Here is a 26,236-nt window from a genome sequence, read left to right as displayed (position 1 = left end):
TGTCTTGTTCTATATATATTTTGGTTGTCAGTTTTTTATAGGCTTTAAGATACACCAGTTGTTATTTTCTTAAGTATCAATTTTTTAAAAAATGAGACAAAATAAGCGTCACCATATTTCACTATAATTTCATGAAAGAAAGAACATCTAAAAAATAAAGCAGCAGAAAGGACATAGTCTTAGAAATAGGACAGGTTTTCCTGAGAAAAGGTAATCGACTGTTCACTCCAATACCTTTTACCACAAGCTCATATAAATCTTGTCACTGTCCTGAGTTTGACAACTGAGGATTTAAGTGGAAAAATGGAGCCAGACAGACCAAGTTAATCAGTATTACTTTCAAGATGTTGGGCATGGATTCAGTGAATTTAATGTTTGCATCTCTGTTTGCTTATGGACATATACATAACCTGTGTTTGTAGGAACTGGAAACACCATTAAGACAAGGCAAAACAAAACCCCGTGCCCCAGGACATTAGTCATTTAGCCATGAGCTGGGAGTTGGTTTGCTTGAGTTGAAGATATCCAGCACAAGGGTTTAACTGTTCAGCATAATAACATCCCCGTGGTATCGCCTCTGACCTTTTCCCATTTTGGGGGGACATCTTAGTTGCACGTACAGTGCTTTCCCTGCGGAGCCTCTAACTTCATTCATCAGACTAGTCATTGATTGAACACCTGCTGCATGCAAGGTTCTTTGCCAGGTGAAGTAGAGTCAGCTCACTACCAAGTTGAGCTAAAAATATTTCAGAAGTTAAGATGATAGAAGAGCTTCCTCTTTCACAGCTACTATTTTGGAATAGAGAACTTTGACAATAATGTCTTTGTAAATAATAGTTACAAAGAAAAAGTTATTACAGAAACAAAATGTTTTGTCACTTTTTTCATTACAGAAAATTGCAGGTGCTCTTTGCAATGCCCAGGTTTTCCAAAGGGCACCCACTGAAAGAATAAGCAGTTTTAAAAAACTGAGGCTGGGGTGTAGCTCAGTGGCACAGCACCTGCCTGGCAAGTATGAGGTCCTGAGTTCGATTTCCAGTATTATAGGAAAAAAAATTGCTTGGTTCAGAAAAGACCACTGCCTTCTATACGGAAGTCATTGACAGTTAAGGTTTTTTAGAGCGAACTAAAAGTGTTTCTTTGAGCATAGCCATCAAACAAACCAAGACAAAACCCAAACAACAGAAACCCATTCTTTGATGTTACTTGAATAGCTCTTGAACATTGCTCCTTAGCAAGCTGTGGCTTCTGGTGTGCTCCCATGGGGTGTTATTTCTGAAGGTCACCTTTCTTCCCAACAAACATGGACGCTCCCCTCTCTCCCTGCAGCTCATCAGAACCGGGTCTCTGCCATCATCTTCAGCCCGGCCACCGAGTGGGTGATCAGCACCGGCCACGACAAATGCGTGAGCTGGATGTGCACGCAGAGCGGGAGCCCACTGGGCCGGCACTCCTGCGCCTCCTGGGCTTCGTGCCTGCAGTATCCTTTACCTGCCGCTGCCTCCGACAGCCCTCCTTTTCTCTATGCTTAGTTTTGGCTCTGACTCGCTCAGCTGAGATCCAAAGACCGAACGAATGATTCCTACATATTTCATCTAAAATCTGAGAATTCCTGAATCTGCTTTTCTTTGGTATAAAATGGGTTTAATAAAATAAGTGAACTTGCTGTTCTCAGCCAGGAAGTGGCTATTTTTAAATATAAGTGTATGGAAAACCCCAAAGCCTTGCTAATGCATCCCTTTCCTCGATTCGTTTGCATTGCAAACTGAAAAACTTTATTGTGTAAAGAGGGGTAAAAGGAATTGGTCTCTTGGTACCTGATTATTTGCAGGTCCTCCAAAAAAATATATAACAAAGATATATAATTTATGGACCTTGGGGTTCGTAAATGGGCTAAGAGCATTTTATACAAATTTTTGTTTCATGTTGGGTGTACACGCATGCTCATGTATCCGTGTAGTGTCTCAAAGGCGCTTTAGGATCCCCAAAATTAAAAAAATTACCTTAAAAATCCCCATTGCAGTGTGGAATTGGTTTCACACAGAGCCACCCTGGCTTTGGGCTGCTTTGGGTCGCTGTGTGTTCCAGTGATGACAGACAGGGTCCAGACTGGCAGCAGTGGGTGCGTGCACTGGGGAGTTTCCGAGCAAAATGCCTGACCTTGTAGAATTCTTTGCCTGTCAGAACTTTCATTAAAAATGTTTACTTTAAATGAATGAACAGCATGAGATATTTAAAACAAATATTTAAAATAGTACCCTACACTGTCAAGTCAAATAAAGGAAAACTACTCAAACATTGTGTTCTGAATTAGTGTTTCTGTCCTGTCCAAGGGGTCTTTGAATGAATTTTAATTTCCAGAACATGGCACAGACTCATAGTCATAGCCTGGCTTGTGTTACTTTCATTTTCTTTTGGAATAGTAGCAGTTACCCAGTTTAAATAGTAGTTATTCTATGGTGCACGGACTACTGGTTTTCCTTAAATGTTTTTGGGTACAAACTGAGAGAGAAATGAATTTTATAAGTAAATATATCTTGAATGGATGTTTACTTTTACCACAGGCAATTGACTTTTGAATTATTAAACTGAATAGTGATTTTTAAAAAAATCTTCATTTAAAGCTAATTCATTTAAGCTAAAAGAATGAGTTCATGTCCTATATTTGTTGTCAGTTTGATATTAATTTTAGAAATATTTCATAAAAGGACATTTTCCCCAATGTTTTCTTGTTTTTATTATTTCACAGTTTCACAGACTCTCTTACTGCTTTATTATAACTCGATTACAACTAGCTCTGTCTTCACTACCAGCTCTTACCTCTTTTAGAGCCAGTTTTAGGATAATGGTGTACAAAGAGCAACTCACTGAATTCTTGTTGAATGAACAAGTGTTAACTTCCCCATTATTCTAACTTGTTCTAATTTACTTTTTACACATTGTGTGATTTTTATTTGAGTAGTTTCTTTCATTACAGTTTTAGGTTTGTGCTTATTCTGTTTAAAATGCATAATTTCTGTATTCTAACTGATGAAAGCTGCTGTCTTTTTTATGGGAGGACTTCGATAGAGTTGCGTTGTATGTCCTTGACTGCTTCTCCTCAGATACGATTTTGATACTCAGTACGCATTTGTGGGTGATTATTCTGGACAGATCACCCTGCTGAAACTTGAGCAAAATACATGTGCGGTCATCACCACCCTCAAAGGACATGAAGGTAGGCTGTGTTGCCACCCGATGGGTTTTTCAGCAAACTTAAGCTTTGAACTTTATCTGTCACCTTCATGATTTCATGACTGAGTGACTCTTGTCTGTCAGATCAGTCTGGTGATTGGCTATGATCTGTCAGTTTTCAATTTGATGGGATTTAGAGAGAAAACTAAGGATTTAGGGTTCAGTTTCATGTTGTCAAAAACACCTTCTAAATTGTTTGAATGGGTAAAACTTAATGTTACCTTATTAAGTTACTATTTTCTTAAAGTCTTTAAAATTCCTTATAAATAGTAAGACCTTTAGAAGAGTAGTTATTATCATTTAATCACTAGGTTTATAAGCAAAAGCACTTAGATCAGTACCATTAGAAAAACGTGTGGACTGGTTGAGCCTGATATTTAGGCAACACCCTGGCTAGTGACAGGGGGACATGGATTACTGGATAGAAATATCCTTATTATTCTTGCTCTGTGAGTTTGACAGGGTTCTGTGGAGCGACTGACTGTAAAAGTTTACTGGCCATATGGGGTGACTGGCTGTGTACATGGGCTTAATAAATGGTGTTCATTGAGCACTGAGCTATAATGCAGGCAGTTTGCCCTCAGGTCATGAAATCAAGTTCTGGCATGAGGATTAGAGGTGGACTTGTTTGGGACATTAGTGTTTTAAGTGTGGAAGCTTAAACATGTGCTATATATTCTAGCTAGCTCACTCAGGTAAAATAAACTGTCAAATCAGGAGCTTTGTAGGGAAAAGAAAAGAAAGGAGAATCCCAAGTTAGAACAGATTTTGGCTAGAGGGCAGCGTCCCTTGAGGAAACCATGTTCCATTTCTGAGTAAGCTCAGGACCTCCAGATCCTTAAAATCTCTTCTGGGTTAACTAAGGGCAGAGTGGGCTCTGCAACTGCTTTTCAGTTTTCACAGGGAAGACCGTGTTCATGTCCTCTTAGACTCCAGCTGCAGTGTGTAAGGCATAGGGTAAGCAGTCAGGATCAAGCAAACTTGACTCGTGAAGCTAATTGTACAGAATACTTTTTTCATTTTTATCATAAGAGAGCTTCGGAATATGATTTTACTAGCTTTTACATACCTATAACATTATCATTAGCTTGTGTCATTGGTTCAGTTTTGTTTAGTTAATTAAAAGCTTTTCCTATTTGGCAGATAATAACCAATGAACAATGTAAAGGTCTATTAAAAGAGAAATTTGTAGAAAAAAAGATTTCCTAGGGTATCAAATTTGATAAGCCGACCAAGATATAGTGGGAAATTTAAGGGTTCTGACCTAAATTCTTTGGGCACAATTGTTTGGTCAACCTGCAGGCTTTTCTGCTACAACATTTAATTTTCTTAACTATAGCTATCTTAGAGTAAAATGCCTACAGGGTCCCCAAGATCTACTATAATCTAGATTTTCATTTTATATAAAACAAACATGGTAAACTGCACTGACTTGTCTCAGAATATTATCAGTGGGAACCTGTTCTCCAGTAGTTTTTCTAAGCTAACATTTCATGTATAATTACTTTATAATTTAGTATAGCACAAGAAAGAATGTTTTTATAAGCCATTGTGCATATTAAAAGTTAGTTGATGCACAACTGAAAACTCTTCTTACAGCTTTGGATAATGGGTATTCTGAATCCTTTCTGTGACTCGGAAGGATTTTAAAGGCTCAGCCAGTCCTGGTTCACACTTCAGCTGCCGATGTGCATTTCCTGTTGCAGAGTTGCATTTAACTCACCCTGTCTCTCCAATCCACAGGGAGTGTCACCTGCCTCTGGTGGGACCCCATTCAGCGGTTACTCTTCTCAGGAGCCTCTGACAACAGTATCATCATGTGGGACATCGGGGGCCGGAAAGGCCGGACACTCTTGCTTCAGGGTCACCAGTGCGTGGCTTTTGGTGAAGTGGGGAAGGAATCTGAGTGTGTGGGGAGCCGGGAGGAGGCATTAGTATTTCAGTTCAGATTTTCCCCAGACTCTGGCCTTTAAGAATGTGGTTTCATAAGGCTATGTCCACTTTTTTTTTTTTTTTTTTTTTTGGTCTTTTTCATTTTTATCGGTACCGGGGATCGAACTCACGGCCGCCTGCTTGCAAGGCAGGTGCTTATGCCGCTGAGCTAAACCTCCAGTCCCAAGGCTATGTCCACTTTTAATGCCTTTTTGTGGGACTTAAATATCTGGTGTTTAGCAGCCTCCTGTCTCTCACACCAAAAACAAGTATATATTTTCTTCCTCCTTGGTCCAAAGAGTGTTTGCCACCTTTTTGTGCAGTGGCATCACCGTCTGTAATAACAGCTTTGGACATGGGTGGATTAGAGGCTGCTGGTGAGGACTTTGCACAGAAAGCAAGTAATGTAGTACTAAGCTGTTCTTAAATTGGAGGCATAATCTTTTTTTAAATTTTAAAATGTATTTCATGAAGAAGTAATGCATAGTTTGACACACACTTACTAATATCTGATGGTGTAGTACTTAAAGTCTTGCCTTCTTATCTTGAAAAGGGGAGGAGCACATCCTTCACCCCGTTTTCCTCCCTTCCATGTTGTTGGTCAGGCTGTGGCCATTTACTGTAACTAGAGTCAAGTTGAAATTCAGTCAAGGGCAGATTATGTACACAGGCTCATAGCCAGGGCATCATCTGGGAGAATGGTCTGACCGACCTGCAGAAAGGGGTCACATGGCTGTGTCCCGTGAGTGCATGCATGCCTGCCTCAAGAGTGTGTAGACGTGTGCATGCTCCTGGAGTCATCTTCATGGTGTCTGCTTATTCATATGGACTGTGTTCTAGTAGGAAAGTTATAGCCTGTTCCTTCTTGGTTTTTGAGCAAATCGTGTGCATTTGAAAGAGAAATCATGGAGGTTGGTTTAGAAAACCATAGTCCATATTCTCAGTCTCAAAATTCTGCATGAGTGATTTGAAAGCAATGGTGATTATATTAAAAAATTACATACATTTCTGTATAATAAGCCAGAGGATGCCACATGGTTTGTGTTACAAGCCCAGTTATCATATCAAATATTCAGTGATAAGATGCCACTTACTGACTTGAATGAGGGAAGAGATTGGAACTTCAATGAAGACAGTCTCTGTGTCTTTGTGCACTAAGACTGTTTGTCTGCTGTGTGCCGTTTGCAGTGACAGGGTGCAGTCACTGTGTTACCTGCAGCTCCCAAGGCAGCTCGTGTCCTGCTCGTCCGATGGTGGCATCGCGGTGTGGAACATGGACGTCAGCCGAGAGGAGGTGAGAGGCCAGAGCAGGACATGCTGAGGATGGGAAGCCTTGGTTTCCCTCGCGGTGAGCAGACCCTGCTCTCACTCTTGCACCTGCCATGGCTGTCCGAGTAGGCCTGCATGTCATTTTATACACATCATCTCCCCACCTGAGCTTCTACCCATGAAAGCACCGTGGGCCTGCCGATGGCATTTAAATTGCTTCTCAGCCTTGATAGGTGCCCTGGTGCCCTGGGACTTGGGCTGTGTGGAGGGCTCTGGAGGAATCTACGTCCCCACAGTGCTCCCGTCCCAAAGCCTGAGGGTGCACCAGGATGTCAGTGACATAGCGCGACTCTTGTTATTCTGGGAAAATTGCTCAGTTTCTTTGCTTTTATTCTTCACCTAGTTGGTGTCGTCATAGTGTTTTTCTCAGGCACCCTGCTTTTTAATTGGGTTGGGCCAACTAACTAGTTGTGAGTCTTTGTTTACATTAGTGCCTCAGTTTTTCTGAGTGTTCATTCCCTCTCCCATGAAGTGGAATTATTGAATTCCTGTTTCTTTAGATAACACTGTAATGGGCTGCATAATTGACTTTTTTTCCTGGGGTAATACTCCAGTAAATTATGCTTTACCTTGTCATTCTGTGATTCTTGCTTTTGTTTTTAATTTTTTTTTAATCGGTAGCGGGTATTGAACTCACGACCGCCTGCTTGCAATGCAGGTACTTATGTCACTGAGCTAAATCCCCAGCCCCTGATTCTTGTGTATTTGAGGCAAATTTCTGAAAACAGAGCTGTGGTGCCAGGGTCTGTGCAATATATTCTTCAGGATATTTATAGACGTCATCAGATGGTAGCTGGGTAGGATTTCCATTCTCAGCTCTGCTAGTACTGGCACTGTCTTCTCTGTGGCTTCTAGAACCTGTGATGTTGGTAGCTAAAACATTGATTCTAGAGAGATTTGGTATGTGAGAGTTAATGATTCACACTGTGAGAAACATTTATCAAGTGCCCAGAGGGTGGCTGTATAGTCAAGAAACAGGTGAAAATACACAATGAATGGTTTGTGGAGCTAGCTGTGGTGGTGCGAGTCCGTAGTCCCAGCTGCCTGGGTCGGGGCAGGAAAATCGAAAGTTCAAGACCAGCTCGTGGCACTCAGTGAAACTGTCTTAAAACAGAAAATAAAAAGGGCTGGTGATGTCGCTCAGCAGTAAAGTGCATGCCTAGTGTAAGTGAGGGTCTGGATTCAGGCCTTAGGACCACACAAAAAAAGGTTGATGCCACGTTAGGGTACATGTTACCTTGTGTGACCTCACACAGTGTTCAGGGCACTGCATGCTGTGGCAATGGGGACCAGTCTGGCCCTTGTGTGTGTGTTCACTTTGCAGTGCCTCTGATTACTTGTGAGCGTGATTAAAAATAGCAACATTACTTATTTCCAGACTTTTTGGCTGTGTTCTCTATGTAAAGATGGTTGTCCACAAGAAGCTGGTGAGACAGTGAAGGAAGTAGACTACACTATAAAGAACAAAATGCGGGGCATAATGCAGGGACATCATGAAGGCTAGGTTTCTTTTTTTAGTAACTTTGCAAGACAAACAGGAAAACATTTGTTTTTTTGATTCTCTAAAAATCTCCTGTTAAGGCTTAAAGTAACCTTGTTATTAGCCATGTTTAACACTGGCTTGAGATTATAGAATTATAATAGTTATAGTGTTTTGTATTTACCTATTTGTATTATGTATTTGCAGTGTTTTGTAGTTATCAGCTACTAGTTACGTGTTCCAAGAAAGGAGAAGCAGAATGCTTCCTTCTAGGTTATGTAATGGAGAGCCGAGTTTGTGTGTCTGGGGGTAGAAAAATAGTCTCATCCGTCAAGGTGCTTCCTGTGTGGGTGAATGAATGACTTTTAGTCAGCAGTGGAAGAGGCAGAGTAGAAGATGAATTGTTTTTGGCACATTTTTTTTTTCCCTGGCTGAGTAAATGTAGCACAAAGGAAAAAAGCTGTAATCTGTAAGGTTATGACTCTGAATTAGGCTTCTGCACAATTTCTAGGACTTCTTTAACCAAAGCAGAGAGGATTGACCCCATATTTTCCAGCTCCACGCCTCACTTAGAATTTCTAAGTCACTTGTGAAAACAGGCACGATCTGTAAATGAGCAAGACACAGTAATGATGGAGAATGAGTCTTAACGAGACCCTGCTTTGGGACCCAGCAGTTCACACAGTGTGTAGGGTTTGTTCCATCGGCGAGTGCAGGTAAATGCAGCATTAGCGGTCCTGTGGGAAGGGGATGACGCTGGTCATACTCATTAGACAGAAAGTGGTTCAGAAAAGGGAGCCAGTCATTGCTTGATTAGTAACTCTCTTTTTCTTTTCTTAGCCCAAACCTGTTTCTCCTTAGGTAATAAGCACAGAGCAGAATGGCTTATGACAGTTTAAAGTTTAATAAAGTTGTGGGTACTTTTATATTAAAATATGTTCTAAAGCCTGTTTATGTCTGCTACTTACTTTACTTCATCTCAAAGTATTTCAAGCATATTTTTTTTCTTCCCTAGAGCCCCTCTGCTCTGTAACTCAGAAAAATACTATTCTTTCTTAAACTCTTAACCTTCCTGGGGCAAGAACTCAATTCTATTGGCTGTCATGTTTGGAGAACCACATGATGAAGTGGATAGGACCTCCTGTCAAAAGCTGAATACAGCTTTGGTGGGCCAGAGGAGGGCACAGCCCAGCTCCCCAGGTCTCCTTCTCCCTCTGCCTGATAACTGCTGTGCAAGGACTGGTGCTTCCATTTCTGAGCCACATAAAGTGCCTGTAGAGTGGGAATAATGTTGCCTTTACTCCTAGAGTGGTGATGAGACTTAGTCAAATAAACCGTTAAAGAGACAGGTGGAGCTCAGTGGTAGAGCATTTGTTTAGCATGTACAAGGCCGTGGGTTCAATCGGTAGCACTGGAGAGAAAAAAAGAAAGACTGTCTGTGGCACTCACCATATGTTCTTTTTGGTTTGTTCTGGGTGTTTTGTTTTGTTTTAAGACAAGGTCTCCTTTATGTAGTTCAGGCTGGCCTTGATCATGTGCTGGATTGTAGGCATACGCCACCACTCCTGGTTCAAAACACTTCTTAGCAGGGGTATACTCTCATTGTGTTTGTGATGAGGAAACTGAGGCACAGAGAAGCTAAATAATGTACTGAGGACAGAGTTGGGAAGTGGCAGAGCCAGGATTTGAGTATGAGAGATCTGATCCTGGTATGCCAACCCCATACAAAGATAACCATTTTACTAAACATAGCTAAATTTGATGTATGTTGCTTATTTTCATTATTCAGTTTTATCTTTTTGACTATAGATCATTGTGTGTTACATGATAATTAATTTTGTGTCTAGGTTTTAGTTTGTTTCTTGTTCATTTGGACTGGAACTGTGTCCTTCCCTCCAGTTCTACCTGCCTTAGTCCTACTTAGCACCCATTGTGATCTGCGGGGAACTAGCAGTTGTGTGGATCAGAACAGACCAGGAGCTGAGGGTGTGGAACTTGGGTATGGCACTTGTGCAACATGTTGCAGGGCCCTGGCTTTGACCCCCAGCACTGTAAACAGCAAAAGGGCCAGTAATGCCATAAATGAGGGACTAAAGAGAGAAAATTGGTGACTTTTAATTCAGAGATTTCTCTGTTTTCATTCTGCCCACTCCTGTACCTTCATTTTCTTTTTTCTTTTCTTTTGTCTTTTTTTCCTTTTTTATCGGTACCGGGGATCGAACTCAACGACTGTCTGCTTGCAAGGCAGACGTTTATGCCGCTGAGCTAAATCCCTCCCCCCACCCCGTACCTTCAGAAGCGTTTACTTCCCCTTCTGTTTCAGTTGAGGGCCCTATTTCTGAATTCCAGATCACTAAGATTTTTTTTTTAATTATAAAGCAATATTTCATAGGAAGTGTGTGGTCCTGGAAAGTAGAAACTCGGGCATAGTAACTGTGGATGAAAGAGCAGTGAGTATCTGGAGCAGTGCAGAATAAGTGGAAGGGTGCAAATCAGAGTTTCTGGGTTTCATTTGGTCCTGTGGCACTGGGGATCAGATCTGCTAGACTGACGCTGTCCCACTGAGCTGGGGCCCAAGCCCTCAGGGCTCTCTTTGGATTTCATGTTTTGGCACAGTAAATTGAGCCCTGCATTTCCTGCTATTAAGGTGGGAAGTGCAGAATGGAAGAGACTTGGAAAATTTTGTTTGCATCAGAGCTCTCACAGGGGCCCCTTCCAATGCTGGGTGTCACTGGTGTTACACTAAGAAGGCTGCAATGTGGGCTGTGTATTGATGTTCCCAGCCTGTGGCCCTGGTTTGCAGGACTTAAACTTGACCAGTTCCTGCCACTGGACTGGAAGGGGCCACCTGCAGTCCTCCCCTGCAGTTATATGTCCCCATACTGTTGGCAGCATAGCCCACATAGGGAGACCCCTTCCTGAGGGACATTGTCCCCATACAGGGGTCTCAAGCCCCACCAGCCTCTATGACCACTGTTGTGTGGGTCATGGAAATTGAAGTAATTCTGTGTCAGAATGAGTATCTTCCTTCTGTAGGTACATATGTCTCCATTACTCTTTCTTCCCTCTCTTCGCATTGCCACCAGCTCCCTAATATTTAAAGATCAAAAGAGACCTTTCTTCTGTCTCATCCTGCTTTAGTCTAGTTATGACCCCCCCCCCCCGCAATACCTTTTTTAAAAATTTTATTTAAGGAGAAAAAGGAAAAAACAAAACAAAACAAAACAGAAAAAGGGTACAAGTTATACAGAATTTCAGAAAAAATAAACAATAGGAAATCACTAGTTAATACATTACATATTGTCATCTTAGAAATAGTTGTTCAAGTTACAAAATTAAAGCATATAAAGTGGACTTTCAAATAGACTGGAAGCAGTTCTGTTCAATGATTCAACAAAACTCAGTAATATGGTTATCTATCTTACACACTTAAATATACATGCAGTTATATCCTTTAGAGCACTTTCTTTTCCTCTATATTTTACAATGACAGTTACACATTTTGGGTTTTATTACTCCCACAGTTCTTATTACTTTTTTTTGAAGAGAATAAAACCAAATGTGACATAACAGAACAAAGTCAGTCAAATCAAAAGGATGGACATAATACATAATGTAAAAACAAAATACAAGATAATCAACAATGGTTACCATAATGCCTCTTGCTATCTTAAAAAGAATTGCCTATATCATCAGTTATAATAAAATTGAACAAAACAGTAAAGAATAAAACCAAAACATTGGAGATATCACAGGACTTCAAAAGAAGACAATAGTCAACCAGAATGGGTGTCATAATGAATCTTATTGTCTTCATAGTTGTTGGCTATACTTTTGAACTTGGTACTATCAAGCAAAACAGAATAGAGGAAAATCAGTCAAAACAAGATGGTTAGAGCAATACAGGGTTTCAAATCAAATTAATAGGAAATCAAAGTGGATTACTATAATATATCCTGCTATCTTTCATTCATTTTTCCCTTAATTAAAAAGATAAAAATAAAGTAAATAGTAAAAAAAAGTAAAAGAGGGCATGACAACAAAACAGCGCAGGTCAAAACATAACCATTTAAGCAAAACAGTGTTTCATCGCAAGATATCCTGACATAAAAGTAGTTACCATACTGTCTCTTTCCTTGAAATCTTTGAGTATAACTTCGTATACTGTAGCACCAAACATATCAAAACAGTGTAAAACCATTCAAGAGAATGACATTCTTACAGGGTATTTAGAACCAACTATCAGAAAATGAACAATAGTTTCTGTATAATCTTATTGTCTATAAAAGGTTTTGTTTATATCATCACATATAATGAAATCCAGTAAGATAACAACCTGTAAAGACCGATGGAGACAGAAGAACAAAAGCTTGATGGGACTTCAAAACAAGATGATATTAAATCAGCACTAGCTATTATGACATCTTGTTTTCTCCAAAATAGCTGTTCCTACCATCCAACCTTCTCTGCCTCATTTCTGTTGAGCTCTTTTTCTGTCATTAGTTGTCAGTTTGTCTTCTTCATTTTGCTTTCTCCTCCATTCATTGTGGCCTCTCAGTCACTGTTTCTGGAATCTTGGTATTTTTCTTTTTTAGAATATCCTGTAGTATTCTCTGTAGAGTTGAATTGGTGGTTGCAAATTTTCCTACTTTATCCTGGAAGCACCGTGCTTTTCCATCAATTTCTAGGGACAGTTGTGCAGGATATATCAGTCTTGGCTGGAGGTTATTATATTTTAAAGCTTGAATTATTTCCCCCCACGTTCTTCGTGATTTGATGGTTTGTGCCGAGAAGTCTGCTGTAATTCTAATGGGTGTTCCCTTGTAAGTGATCTGTTTCTTTGATGGCTTTTAATATTCTGTTCTTATATTGGATTTCTGGAATTTTGATTATTATATGCCTGGGTGTAGCTCTGTTTGGGTTGTAGGTGGCTGGGGTCATGTATGCCTCACACATCTGAGTATCTTTACCTTTTGCTAAATTAGGGAAATTCTCCTGGATTATCTCTGTGAACAGCCTTTTAGTTCATTTGTTTGTGTCCCTACTTCTTCTTTTACATTCTTAATTCTTAAGTTCTAGATCCTCTTATCATCTTCTAGCCTTTGTATTATTTGCTGTTTGTTTCCTTGTTATTTTAAAGAAGTTTTTCATTTCATGCTCCCACATTACAAATCTGCTCTCCAGTTCAGATAATCTATCCTTAGTTTCTTTCAAGCTGTTATGCCAGCTTTCAATAGAGTTTTTAGTTTCCTGGTAATCTCTTTGAACCTGCTCCACGTATTCTATGTTTTTCTCTATTTTCTCCATCAAACAATTCTCCCCTTTTTTTCTGCTCTTCCATTCTACCGTCTGTTTTTTCTTGGGCAGTGCTTAGCATTTCTCTAACTATTGTACTGATATCTTGCTTTATTTCATTGAATATTTCACTTTTGAACTTGTATATGAGGCTCTGGAGATATTGCTTTATGTCTATTGGTGCTGTGTCTGATATTGCATGTTTTCTGTCCTCATTCTCCTTTCCATTTACCTTTGCTGGATCAGTGTTCTCAGGATTGGGGGCCGAGGACCCTTTTTTGTTGCTCCCTCTTCCCATACTTTTTGTTCCTTCCACACAAGCGTATATAGGAGGCCCAGTTTTTTTCTTTGTCAGTTACAGTTTGTTTGAATGCACCGGCTAGATGTTTCCACCCACTGCAGTGTACCAGGGAGACACAGACCTGGGTAGCCTCTGCTGGGCCTGCTCCTCCAGGTCAGTCAACCTACTGAAGGCTTCACTGCTAGGGTGCACCACCAGGTACTGGGACCTGGTTTGGGCTAGCCTCCTGGGTCTTAGTCAGCAGCGTCACCCAGGCCAAGCACTCCACACTTAGCATATTTGAGAGGGGAATATGCGTAAAGTCACTGCAGTGTTCTATTCCGGCTAGTCTGCCTGGTCCCAGAATGTCCTTCTTTTGTAGCCTCCTAGTCTATGGAAGGGTGCCTGTTCCTCTCACTCACTGCAGGTCGATGCAGGGCTCCCCGCCAGTCCCTCTCTCAACTCCGTTCCCTGATTCTGGCTCTCAGAGCTTTCACGTGCGTCTCTCTCCCTGTTGTGCCAACGTGGATGCAGCAGCGGAAGCAGGAAATTCAAATCACAGCTTCCAGAGGTGCGGGTTCCAGCTTCCATGTGGAGATTTTATCTGTTCCAGTTATAGCACCAGGATTGCATTTCCAGTTGGTTTCTCTCAGCTTAGTTTGTGCCTTTGTCAGCAGGGTATATCTCCCCTTGCTTAGGACTCTTCACACCGCACCATTCCTGGATTCTAAGCTGGGTATCTCAGAGAGCCTCCATAGGTGCTGTTATCTATCTGTCATGTTGTCCCAGAAGCCCCCTAATACCTTTCTAGTATCTGTCATGTGTAGAAATATTTCTTAAAATGTATCAGAAGAAAGAGGCAGGAGTGCCTGAGATTTTGATGGAATAGAAAATGAGATGAAGAACCAGGAGAACCCGTTCTTTAAATCAGAACTCACATAGGATTTCTTTAAACCACCTGCCATCTCTGGTGCATTATTTCCCACAAGTCAGTGTCCTTTGGAAATCACTAGGATCCTCTCAGAAGATTCATTTTGCTTGAGAGTTAACTTTCAGAAAAAAATTTCTCCATGATCTTTGCTCAAATTGCTTTATAGAAAATAGTGTTTCCTGCAATGTTTATTATACCTACGTAACATCAAATGGTTGGAGCTAAACAGTTTTTTAAAGGATGTCTTAAAATCACATTCTACAATCAGTACTTTTTTGTTTAGGAAAGTATTTTCTAAGTTCCTAATAAGGTAAATTTGACACTTTGATTCCTGTTTTCAACAAAAATGCCTGGCAGGCTGTGGCTATGAGGAGATGAATGAGGCTGGTAGATGGCTGTCTGGTTAGTGTGGGGGAAGAGAATCCCAGAGTGCCTGGTGCAGGGAGGCTGCAGGAGGCTTCCTGGCTCACAGGATGAAGGGCCGCTGGCTGATTCCTCAGCAACTCGGGGGTCGTGTTTGTCAGATCTTTGGTTAGTCACGGGAGTCTTTCCAGGTGGTATTTTACCAGACTCTGTAAGATACAGACGGATTTTTACTCAACTGGATATAGATTTCAAAAACTTATGCATTAAAAAAAACATAAAGACAACCCGTAAGAGTTTGCAGTAAAACTTGGAATTATTCCCTCTCATCTCCAGATTTCAAATAGAGTAACACTGTAAATAGTGCTAAAATCATAATTATGCAAAATACACACATACTATTGATTGTGACAACAGATTTAAATATACTTTGAGTAAAGAGAAGTAGTGACCCCTGGAAGTTATGTAGCTCCCATGGTCATTTCCGGAACACCGGTGGTGGAAACATTCAGGTGTGATGATGCTGGCTCTCACTCTTCGCTCTCCCAGGCTCCCCAGTGGCTGGAAAGTGACTCCTGTCAGAAATGTGAGCAGCCGTTTTTTTGGAATATAAAGCAGATGTGGGACACAAAGACCCTGGGATTGAGGCAGGTGAGTTGCCAGCCTTAAATCGTTAGCGGGTTGCTTGTGCATTTCATTATTTGGATATGTGATTAATCTGACGTTCTTTAAATCACACACTGTTCTTATAAATTCTGTTAATTCCTGTGTTTTTCATGTCACTGTCATTGTGTGACTGACACCTCAGCCTTTCCTAGGGCCAGCAAGACTTGCTACCTCACTGTTCCCTTACTGCTCCTGTGCAGGAAAAGTGGGGATCCATGGACGATCCTGAGATCCTGCTTTTAAATCAATAAAAGACCTTTTCACTGTAAGCTGTTACTTATTAAAGTCAGTGTTTCATACTAGCTGTTATAGTCAGTGGTTGCAAGGAAAACAGTCACATACAGAGCACATAATTTATAGTAGTTTATGACAGTCACCCAGTGTTTGGGAGGAGTGCAAGGAGTGCAAGAAATCTGCCTATGGGCTGGGAATTTAGCTCAGTGGTTTAAGCGCTTGCCTGGTCAGCGCAAAGTCATGAGTTCAATGCCCAGTACCCAAAAACAAAACAAAACAAAACAACAACAACAACAACAAAAAAACAACCAACCAACCAAACAAAAAAAATCTGTCTACACACTAAAGATCTGGAGAATCCAGCTGAGGGCCTGGATCCCATGGCAATATCCTGTATCAGTTCAGCTGAAAAACTAGAGCCCACAGCAATGACTCATGCAAGTTTGTTTTATGGATCTATGCTGGGAAGGCCCAAAGGTCAATGGCTACAAAGTTTACGCCAGCGGGGTGAAGAATCTGTGCTAGTAGATTGAAGGTTCTGTACTTGAGCCAGTAAGTGATGCTCAAAATAAGGACCAGAGCTCCTCTGAAAAGTATCATATCCATCCTTAGTGACAAGGTCCCAACTTCCTCCAACAATGAGAACAGCTGAGTATGTATCAGGAAGCCACTGTGACAAGCTTCTCCTGGAGATTGAAAACAGCACACATCTTGCCCTCCAGAGCTAGGAAGTGATGCTCAGAGTAAGGACCAGAGCTCCCCCCAAAGCAAACTGTAGCTGTTCTCAGCAACAAGGTCGTGAGCTCCTCTGATAACAGCTGAGTTCATAACAGGGGAGCCAGCAGAATGAGCTCCTACAGGAGAACTAACAGTTCCAAACACCACTGCCATTTAGAAGATCCCACGATGCTACTCTTCCTTTCCAGGTCTCCTTTTTATGCCGGCAACAACAGTCCTCAGGTGGACCATCCACACTTAATACAGCTGATTCAGTTCACCTGTGTTTAAGTTGACCACTAGTTTTTAGTCCATCAGAGCCGCCAATTATAAAATTAAAACAAATTAGGGCATACAAGTATATATTATGTGTGGCTAAAAAATTACACTTTAGTCTGTGCTGAGATACTGTTACCCCACTGATTTTAAAGTGGTAAAAGTGTACCTGGAACACTTTATTAAGTATGTTTGAGTACCATTTTTTATTATTAAAGTTAAAAAAACCCAGCCTACAGACTTCAAAGGTACTCATAGCATGAGATACTCATAAAATAGCGAAGCTCTGCAATAAAATATATTTCTGCAGCAGCTGAAGGTAGTTCCCCGCTAGAGTGAATATGAATTTGTATAGGTAAGTAAAAGAATGCTGACTTTATTTTTTTTATGCAGCTCTGTGAGGGATTAGCTTAAAATTTGTGTTTGTTAATAAACTTTCTCTGACTTTTCTCACAAAGCTACTGTACAGTAAGTCTAATGTGAGACTGGGAGCCAGTGCAGGGATTATTTCAGTGCATATGACATTCTAACCCTGTGAAATAGCCCCTGAGTAGTTGTAAGCTAAGTTCTCACAGTGCATGTCTCAACTAAGTAGTACATTGTAATTGGGGTATAGTGTTCCTTGCTTGTAAGGGACACATGAGGTAGGGAGTTTTACTCTGATGAATTAGCAATTAATAGAACAGAACAAGTGAACAATTAATAAAACAGGAAACAACTTATAGTGGTAAGGTGTCAGAATCAGTAATAATTGGCTGTTTTGAAATGTTCTTGAGTCTACTTAATTATAATCTGGGAGATTAAAAGTATAAAACTTACAGATAGTTTGTTTTAATGATTTTCTCATTGCTGGAACAAAATACCCAAAACCTCCAAGTTAAAGGAGGAAAAAAATTTTCCTTCTTTGCCTTTTTATTTCTGGCTGCAACGCTACTGGTTGGTGCTAACCACACACAGGGTGGATCTTCTAGAGCCATTACCCACACCCAGCCCTACCCAGTATCACACACAGGATCCAGCTGCTCCCAAAAGCCCCATCCACTAGGCTGTGGGGAACATCTATATAACAACCATAACACTGTTCTCTTAGTGAAGGCATGTTACATGTATAGCTTGTTTTAAAACTTTTGTTTGGAGGAGATTTTCCTTCCTGAAATTTGTAGCAATTAGGTTCCAAAATGAATTTGAACTTGGTCTTAATCTTGTTAATATATAGCCCAATAAAATGGAAGCATAAAAAACAGTATTTGACCAGTAAAGCAAGATTAGTGTTGAAACTACTTGAGTGTTAACAATGCCTTGAGTTGGGGTGATTGTAATTCAAGGCATATCGTCCCCGCTCCTGTTCCCCGACTTTAAAGGCAGGCCATGTGCATTAAAGCAAAGGCTAAACCCTGTTTTCCCCCTTGGTCGGCCGGAAGCACCATTGCCGGAAGTGCGGGCAGGCTGTGTGTGGAAAGTGCAGCAGCAAGCGCTCCAGCTACCCGGTCATGGGCTTCGAGTTCCAGGTGCGCGTGTGTGACTCCTGCTACGACTCCATCAGGGACGAAGAGTGAGTGCTGGCGTGTCTCATCTCTGCATCCTACTCCTTCTTTCTAACAAGTTTCTTAAAAATAAATCATAAATTAATATTTTTTTGGCACTAGGAAACTCATGATCTTGCATTTGCCTGGCAGTCAATGTCCCCTGAGCTATATTCCCAGCCCCATAAATTAATTTTAAAAAGGGTTCCTCAGATAGAGACAGCCCAAAAAATGGTACAGGTACATTTCTTCCATGTGTTTGTCCCTTCTGAATTTTGTAAAACATGTCTGTAGAGAAGATCTTGCCCTGAATTTGTGACTTAGAACACTGCTGTTCTCAAACTGCCCTTCCAGCTGGGACAGACTTTTCCTGACCACTAGGGAGAGTGCAGTGACCCATGGCAGCTGCTGGGATGTTCCTGAGCCTCCACAGCACACGGGGTTCCAGGCAAGGACCAGTCCACACCCCGACATGTGTGTGTCCATGCATCAAATGTAACTCCAGAGAGAGCCCTGTAAAGACCAATGCTCGCTCTACTGCACGTGTCTGAGCTGGAACTCTCTTACACAGTGCTTTATGTCTGAGGTACATCTGCCTACATGTCTGATTCTGCCCCAGGCCAATCCGTTAGGACTGGACCACCATACCACTCTGATGAATCATCATATGGTCACAGCTGACAGAGGCCTGCGTGGGGAGCCAGTGTGTCACCACTGGCGTTGGTTAATGAGCTGTAATGGGAGGGAGGACTCTGCTCTCAGAGTGGTGTTAGTGCCCGTTCTGGAAGAGGCTGCTGCTTTGGTGCTGTGGGTAACAGAGACTTCAGGGGTCCTGTAGATTTCTGGTGCATGTTTTCCCTATGCTGTAGGAGCTCATTCTGTGTAGGTTTTATTGAGACAGGATCTTGCTATGTTCTTCATACTGGCATTGAACTTGCAGTGACCTTCCGGCCTCAGCCTCCCAAGTGGTAAGATGAGACATGAGCTGTGGAGGCTCAGGAACGTTCCATCAGCTGCCATGGGTCACCACACTCTCCCTAGTGGTGAGATGAGGCATGAGTCACATGACACTAGGCAAAGCTTCGTGGGTTTTTTTTGGAAACAGGGTCTCACCATGTAGCCCAGTCTGGCTTTGAACTCACGCTGATCCTCCTGCCTCAGCTTCCCAAGTGCTGAAATTACAGGTGCATGCCACGATGCCCAGCTGAACCTTGTGTTTTCAAATGTAAGCTTTTCTAATTAAAAAAAAAAAAAAAAAGATACAAATCAGCCAGAATTGGTAGTACATGCCTGTCATCCCACACTCTGGGAGGCTGAGACAGAAGGAATGTCATTGTGAACCCAGCCTGGGCCACATAGTGACTTAGCAAGACCCTGTCTCAAAAAATAAAGAGAGAATAAAATAGGGGCCGGGGATTTAGCTCAGGGGCCTAAGCATCTGCCTGGCAAGTGCAAAGTTATGAGTTCGATTCCCCAGTACCTGTATCAAAAAAGAAAAGAATAAAATAAAAACAGATGTAATTCAGGAGCTTAGATTCAAACCCCAGTAACATAAAATGGTTGGGGGGGACACTGGGGATTTAGCTCAGTGGTGTAAGTGCCTGCTTGGCAAGCACAGGGTTATGAATCCGATCCCTGGTACCCCCCCAAATTTATATTGAGTGATTAAAACCTTGCTTTTATCTTTTCAAAAATTATAGCTACTTTTTTTGTGTTGGTTTTAGTTTTTTTGTGACAGGATCTCCCTGTGTAGTATAGACTGCTGGCCTCAAACTCACAGTGTCCCAAGTGCTAGAATTACAGGCATGTGCAACCATGCCCTGGCTATACATTTTTGAAACCTATTTTTAACACTATTGTCCAAAGGATTTATATTGCTTAAAGAAAAAAAAAAAAAAAAACTTCTCTTAGCTTAAGGTACAGCGAGGTGAGTATCAGTGATCTCTTCTCTGTTTGTTAGTCGGACTTCTCTAGCAACATTTCATGAAGGAAAGCACAACATCTCGCATATGTCCATGGACATTGCCAGGGGCCTGATGGTGACGTGTGGGACCGACCGCATAGTGAAGGTGAGCTGGCTGCTGCCTGCTTGGCGCTGCAGGTGAGGTTGCCCCATGGCCGTGCTGAGTGGACTTAGGTGCTTCTGGCTGGCAGGCTCGCCTTCCCTTCCTGTGTCGCGCATTGCCAGCTGGAAACCGGAGTGACCAGCTGCACGCCTGTGAATTTCCACTCTGAGTGGCAGGAGTCTCAGCAGTGCTGCCCTCTGCCCTGGGGATCTTCAAAGTGAGCTGACAAGGGCCTGGCACCCCTGAGATCCTGTGGGTGCTGAGTTGGATTTCCTGCTACCTGCTGGCCTGGAGCTTTCCTGACGGCTGACTCTAGGCCTTTTGTACAACCCTGGACAGGCAGCATCCTCACTGAGGAATAACCACACTTTTTTCTTGAAATCTCTGAACCACCAACACAGATTGAAAGGGAATATTGTATACTTAATGCCCCTCTTGGGACGGGAACTGAAATATATTCCTAGTGGGCTTTTTTTTTTTTAAAAAAAATCAGTGGATAGTAGAACAGTACTGTGATGCTATCTTCAGGCACAGCGCCCTGCGGTGTTGGGGAACTGGGCTGTTCTGTTGGAGGGTCGGTCGCTGGGAGGGTGTGTGGTGGAAGGAGACAGTGAGAGACTGGTGGTTTGACAGGTTTCCAAGGTTGGCAGTCAGTCTGTCAGTGTTGACCCTGACATCTGGCTCCATGGTCACCGCTGCCTTCTCTGTGTCCATCTCCCCTGTAGATTTGGGACATGACGCCGGTGGTGGGCTGCAGCCTGGCGACTGGATTTTCTCTGCACTGATCCAGGATCCAGTGAGGTCTCCTCCTTACAAACAGTGGCCTCCAACCCATGAAACCCTTCCCATGTAGCCTGCGGCCACTGTAATGTGAAGGGACAATAGCCACTTAAAAACATTTTTTCTGAAGAAAACATTGGAAAGGAACTCACCTTTGGGAACAAATACGGAAAAGGTCTGTGGCGGTTCCCTGACTTCAAGGAGACCTCCCTGTGAGCAGCGAGCACGTGGGTGAGGAAAGAGCCATCCTGCTGTGCGAGTTTAGAGGAAAAAATTGAACCAAAAGTGAAAGCTGAGAACTCTCCCAATGTTGTCCCGAACACAAACACATGTCTGCTCAGACCAACAGTCTGCCAAGAGCCCAGAGCTGGAGGAAGTGAGGAAGGAGAGTCGCCCTCCCTGCCAGCAGCGTGCAGATGTGGCCTGCGCCTCACTGTGCCCTGTCTAGGTCATGCCATTGTCTGCACGTAGCATTCGGTCCATTTCAGTTGCTTCACTTTCTGGAAAACCTTTCCATATGCAACAAGCAAACCTTTGCTCTTGTGATGTCAGTTGTGAAACTAATGTATCACCCAGGTCAGTCCACATCCCTCTCCCAGGACGCTTTACTATGGTGCTGTTAACACACGAGTCACGCAGGTCCCTGGCACGCTCTCACTGCAGCCAGGGACAACTCACAGTGAAGCCTGCTGCCAGCCTGCGGGGGCAGGGACGCGGTCAGTCTGTCCCACAAACATGCGGCCTTCCTGACAGACACATTCTGTCCCTAATCCCAAGATGAGCTCCTGAGATGTGTGGCAGTTTAATGTCCTCAGAGAAGTCCTCCAAAGCTTTTAAATGATGCTGATTTTTAGTTGGAACGGGCATTCTTCACATTTCTTTGGAGAAACCTGGTGGCCAGAGATGTAATCATGAATCAGGTCTTGTACAGTAATTCCTTTCATCACATCCATCACGACTGGCAGAAGTTGTTTTCAAGCTTTGAACCAGAGTGGTAGGGTGAAGCAGAGGTTAAGGAATGGAGAGCCTGTCTTTTAATATAAAATATTTATGTCTGAGTTTGTTTGCTTGAACAGTGGCCCCTATATCAGTTCTTTGGGCTGCGGAAGCGAGTGTCTAAGGATCTACTTTTTAAAAAAGGATTAAATATGAAAATAGGAACTGTATCTTTCTAATGTCTTACTAATGGATATTGATTTTTAAAAAACACTGTGTCACTGTGTTGGAGATATACTAAGACAACATGGTTATTCTGTATGATCAAACTAAAAGGACTAAATCTGGTTTGTAACCAGGGCTTACAGGGATAGAAAAGTTTCTGGCAGTTAGTTCATCTGAGATGTCATGTGACACCAGTAATAAAGCCAGCAAGGCACACCATATTCTGGAATGATTGACAAAAACTGTTTTCAGAATGAAGCCAGAGGAATTTTATTTCTCCTTTTTTGTGTTACATCACCTTGGAAAATTGTTTCTTTTAATAACTCTTCACAAAATATATGTTAACTCAAAATAATTTGGAAGCAAAATTGAATGATGGTAGCTTTTAAGCCATGATGTTGAATGTTCAATTTCGTGTATTAATTTTCATTCAGTTAATGGTTTGGTCCATTCAAAGGTGCTATCCTAGGATTTTAAGTCCTGAAGGGAATACAGAATAGGATCCGTCCTTGCCCTGCAGAAGAGTGCTGAGTTGTGGATTTGTTTTCCTTTAACTTCTGTGAAATGTGACTTTAGTGTCTGTGGTAAGTTGAACAGAATATCACAGCTGCTAAGAATAGTGCATACCTTTCACATATTTTTATCTGAAAGTGTTCTTAATGAAAAAACTACCTTCCATGGAGAATGTAAAAGTCATTTCAGGCCCTTTACGAAGTTAATGTAAGTCAAGGAGGACATTTATACCTAAGAAAAAATTAGAGAAGGAAGGAGAATATTTCCAAATAGATTGCTCTCCACCTAAGCCTATCATAGACTTTTTTTTTTGGAAATGTACCTGTCAGGCTTATCTTGTTTCTATCACACATTTGCCAGAAAGTGGTGTAGTATTTTTTATAGAAGTGGGCAAAAATTATTTTCTCAATTATACGGATGAGACACACAAGGAACGTACAGATAAACTCATAGTTATTGCCTTATTTTTGATTGTTTCTCATGAACAGGTCATGTAAGATAGTTCAAGTAAGTTTCCTGTTCTTTCCTGAATCTGTGAGGTAATTTGTGTGCATATGGATTAAGAAGTACAGAGTATTAGAGAAGATCCTTTTATTTAGCTCTTGTGTGTATGGAATATGGAATAAGGACATGCCAGATCTTCACTATCAACATGTTTTTAAAATTGTCCTTTATTACTCCAAGTGATAGCAATACCCCAATAGCATTAAACACAAGCAAATTATTATTCATTATACTGTATTGTAAACCTCCGTTTACTCTCTCTAGTTCTGTCTTGCTTCCCGGAGGATATAAACAGAAAACAGTGTCTTGCTTTAGAACATACTACCTGGTTGTCTTCTCTCAGCTATTCAGTTTATTAGTAGCTGTCTTTTTTAAACTGTTGACTCTGACCCAGATATGCAGTGTGCGCCGTAGCAGCACAAGACCCAAGGAGACCCATATTTTCTAAAGGCAGTTTTCTTTAAAATATTTTTTACTTCCATTATTGAATTTGGTGTCTTTTTAAAAGTAAGAAACCAGTTACAATTAGTGATAAATCATCTGCTCATTGTCAAAGTGAGGTTTAACAAATAAGTAATACATGCTGTATGTATTCAAGTATCTATTGCTTAATTGTTAATTGTGAGCAGATTATTGAATGCCTCCTCTATTTTCTGTAGTTTGCTATCCAGTAACTCTTTAAGTAAGCTGAACTGTAACTGTACAGCACATTTGTAGTAAAGTACAAATAAAGTGTTTTTCTCTACAGCCTTTTTTGACTCAGAAGCAAAGGTGACGTTAACTAGTAAGTACACATTGTTTTTACACTAGCTATGTTTCTATGAGATACGATGCCCTGTGTATCCCAGAGAGGCTAGTAAAACTTCGTTCTCTCCTCCTATTTGTAGTGCATTTTTGTGGGGGTTTTGGGGAAATATGCATACAATAAAATATTCCTTGCTTGTCACTGTGCTGCTTACCTTAGGTTTTCTTTGGTTTGATCTGGACATGGGGCAATGGTATCGGCCAGCCATTTCTCTGGCATCTTCTGTGTGCTGGGTGCTTTACCCGGGTCATCTCATTCCATCTTGGCAGTGCTCTGCAAGGCGTTATTTCCCCATTTCTGTCTCACAGATGAGAAGACCAGACACACTGTGTCTCTGTCCATCGTTCTGACCTAAGTCCAGGCCACCTCCACCTGCCTGGCCTCCTTGTGCTTATTGTGTCTGCATGTGAGGCCACGGGTTCTGAGGGCTGTGGCAGAGTGAGAGGCCCTCGTGCCACAGTGGTCACATAGGGCAGAATGCTGGGCCCGTGGGCTCCCTGAAGCTGTAGGAGCATAGAGCTCCTCCACACCAGCGGCTCAGGCCTGCAATTTAGGACTAAGTGATTGAGACCCAGATCTGATTCCTCAGCTAATGCAGTGAGATTAATTTAGACAATTAGTAACTGTCTTTTTTTCAAAAATAGTATGGCTTGCTTTCAGCATCAAAAACATTTTTTAAATAAAAACACAAAGAAGGATAGCAGCCAAATAATATGAAGCAAGGTTTTTTTAAAAGCTCTTAATCCTACTGTTCAGAGAAAACATCATTGAACTTTTACTGTATATCTTGCTGGTGTTTTTAAAAATACATATGTAACACACACCTGTAGCTCTTTGTAATGGGTATGTACTTATTTTTGCACTTGGTACATTGTTCAGAGTTTACTAACGTTAAAAAATAGATCTCCATGTTAATATTTTTAATTGCCACGTGGTTATCATGCATGATGGCTGTGTGCTTTCGGGGCTGTTGTTGGATCGTGTGTCTCCTGCACTTTGAGATCGTGTCAGACTTGTGATCAGCTTGGCAGGTGCAGTAGGCACAGAAGCCTCTCATTGCTAGCAAGAGACTGCAGTGGCATTTCTTGCATGGAGATATGGAAGCATCTGTAGAGAGAAAAGTGGTGATGAACCTTCCTGTGGCACACAGCTGTCTTAGCCCACAGTGGGCTGGGCACGAGCAGGAAGTTAATCCTCCGAGGTAGTAAGGAATGTGTTGGAGCAGGAGAGGGCAGGAGAGGCAGAGGGCGTGGGGTGTGTTTTAACTCTACACCTTGGCCTAGCCTCGTTGTGTAGCGGTACTTTACTTTTCATCATGAAATAAACTATTGCTTTTTTTTTTTTTAACCAGTCATATGTTGCAGTTTAGATTATATATAAGTTGAAGTGATAGCAGATTCTGGAGTGCTTTGGGTTCTGGAATATTTGTATAGTCTTTGCCAGTTAAATATCTCTAATTCTGAAGCCTGCCAGAGTTTGAAACTTTTTTTAATGCTGACATGACAATTTTGAATCATTCTAGACTTTACATTTCCAGATTAGGGATGTTAAACTTGCATATGTTTGTTTGTTTGTTTATTTATTTTTGAGTCAGAGTCTTACTGTGTAACCCAGGCTGTTGATCCTTGAGACACTAAGTACAACATGTTTGTATATACATCTTTCTCCATTTTTCTTTAAATTCTTTTTTTCTTTGCAGTACAGGGAATCAAACTTGTGACCTCGAACTTGCCAGATTGACACTTATGCCATTGAGCTAAATGCCTAGCCCATTAAATTCTTAAAAATAGGAATTGGTTTAACCTCTGAAGATTCAGTCTGGTCTGTATGACCTCAACTCCCAGTTTCATTTTTCTAGTACTGTTTCTGGCTTTCATATTTTGAAAAATATGTGTATATGTATATATGATTAGCAGGGGCACTGTGGATTTGTACATTAGTGTATTTTTTGGAACCCTGAGGTGTAAGGCAAAGAGACATACCAGAACTCTATTCACCATTCCTTTTTAAAAAATTTAAAGAAAGACTAAACAAAACAGAAAATAAGTAGAAATAATACATACATTCAGAGAGAAAAATAAACAGTAAGAAATCACTAGTTGATGTTTACCTATTGTCATTTTTCAAATAGTTGGTCAAGATACAAA

The 26,236-nt window shown here is 41.4% G+C and overlaps 1 protein-coding gene across 2 annotated transcripts in view; it reads left to right on the top strand.

The window, feature by feature from the left end:
- The window catches only part of Wdfy1 (WD repeat and FYVE domain containing 1), a 52,633-nt gene extending 28,403 nt beyond the window's left edge, over positions 1–24,230 (top strand). For both annotated transcript variants that reach the window (XM_003464019.5, XM_013146147.3), the window contains 8 exons: positions 1,330–1,480; positions 3,105–3,217; positions 4,978–5,104; positions 6,355–6,460; positions 15,394–15,495; positions 18,159–18,289; positions 20,221–20,329; positions 21,052–24,230. In XM_003464019.5, coding sequence (XP_003464067.2) covers positions 1,330–1,480; positions 3,105–3,217; positions 4,978–5,104; positions 6,355–6,460; positions 15,394–15,495; positions 18,159–18,289; positions 20,221–20,329; positions 21,052–21,111 — 899 coding nt within the window. In that variant the 3' untranslated portion in view covers positions 21,112–24,230. The remainder of the gene's footprint in view (positions 1–1,329; positions 1,481–3,104; positions 3,218–4,977; positions 5,105–6,354; positions 6,461–15,393; positions 15,496–18,158; positions 18,290–20,220; positions 20,330–21,051) is intronic.
- The last annotated feature ends 2,006 nt before the right edge of the window (positions 24,231–26,236 follow it).

This window comes from Cavia porcellus, unplaced genomic scaffold (genome assembly GCF_034190915.1).
Source record: "Cavia porcellus strain 051 isolate PalLab524CR breed Dunkin Hartley unplaced genomic scaffold, mCavPor4.1 scaffold_1, whole genome shotgun sequence".
NCBI classification, from domain to species: domain Eukaryota; kingdom Metazoa; phylum Chordata; class Mammalia; order Rodentia; family Caviidae; genus Cavia; species Cavia porcellus.
Note: the sequence above shows the minus strand (reverse complement) of the source record. Positions and strands in the feature narration are given on the sequence as shown.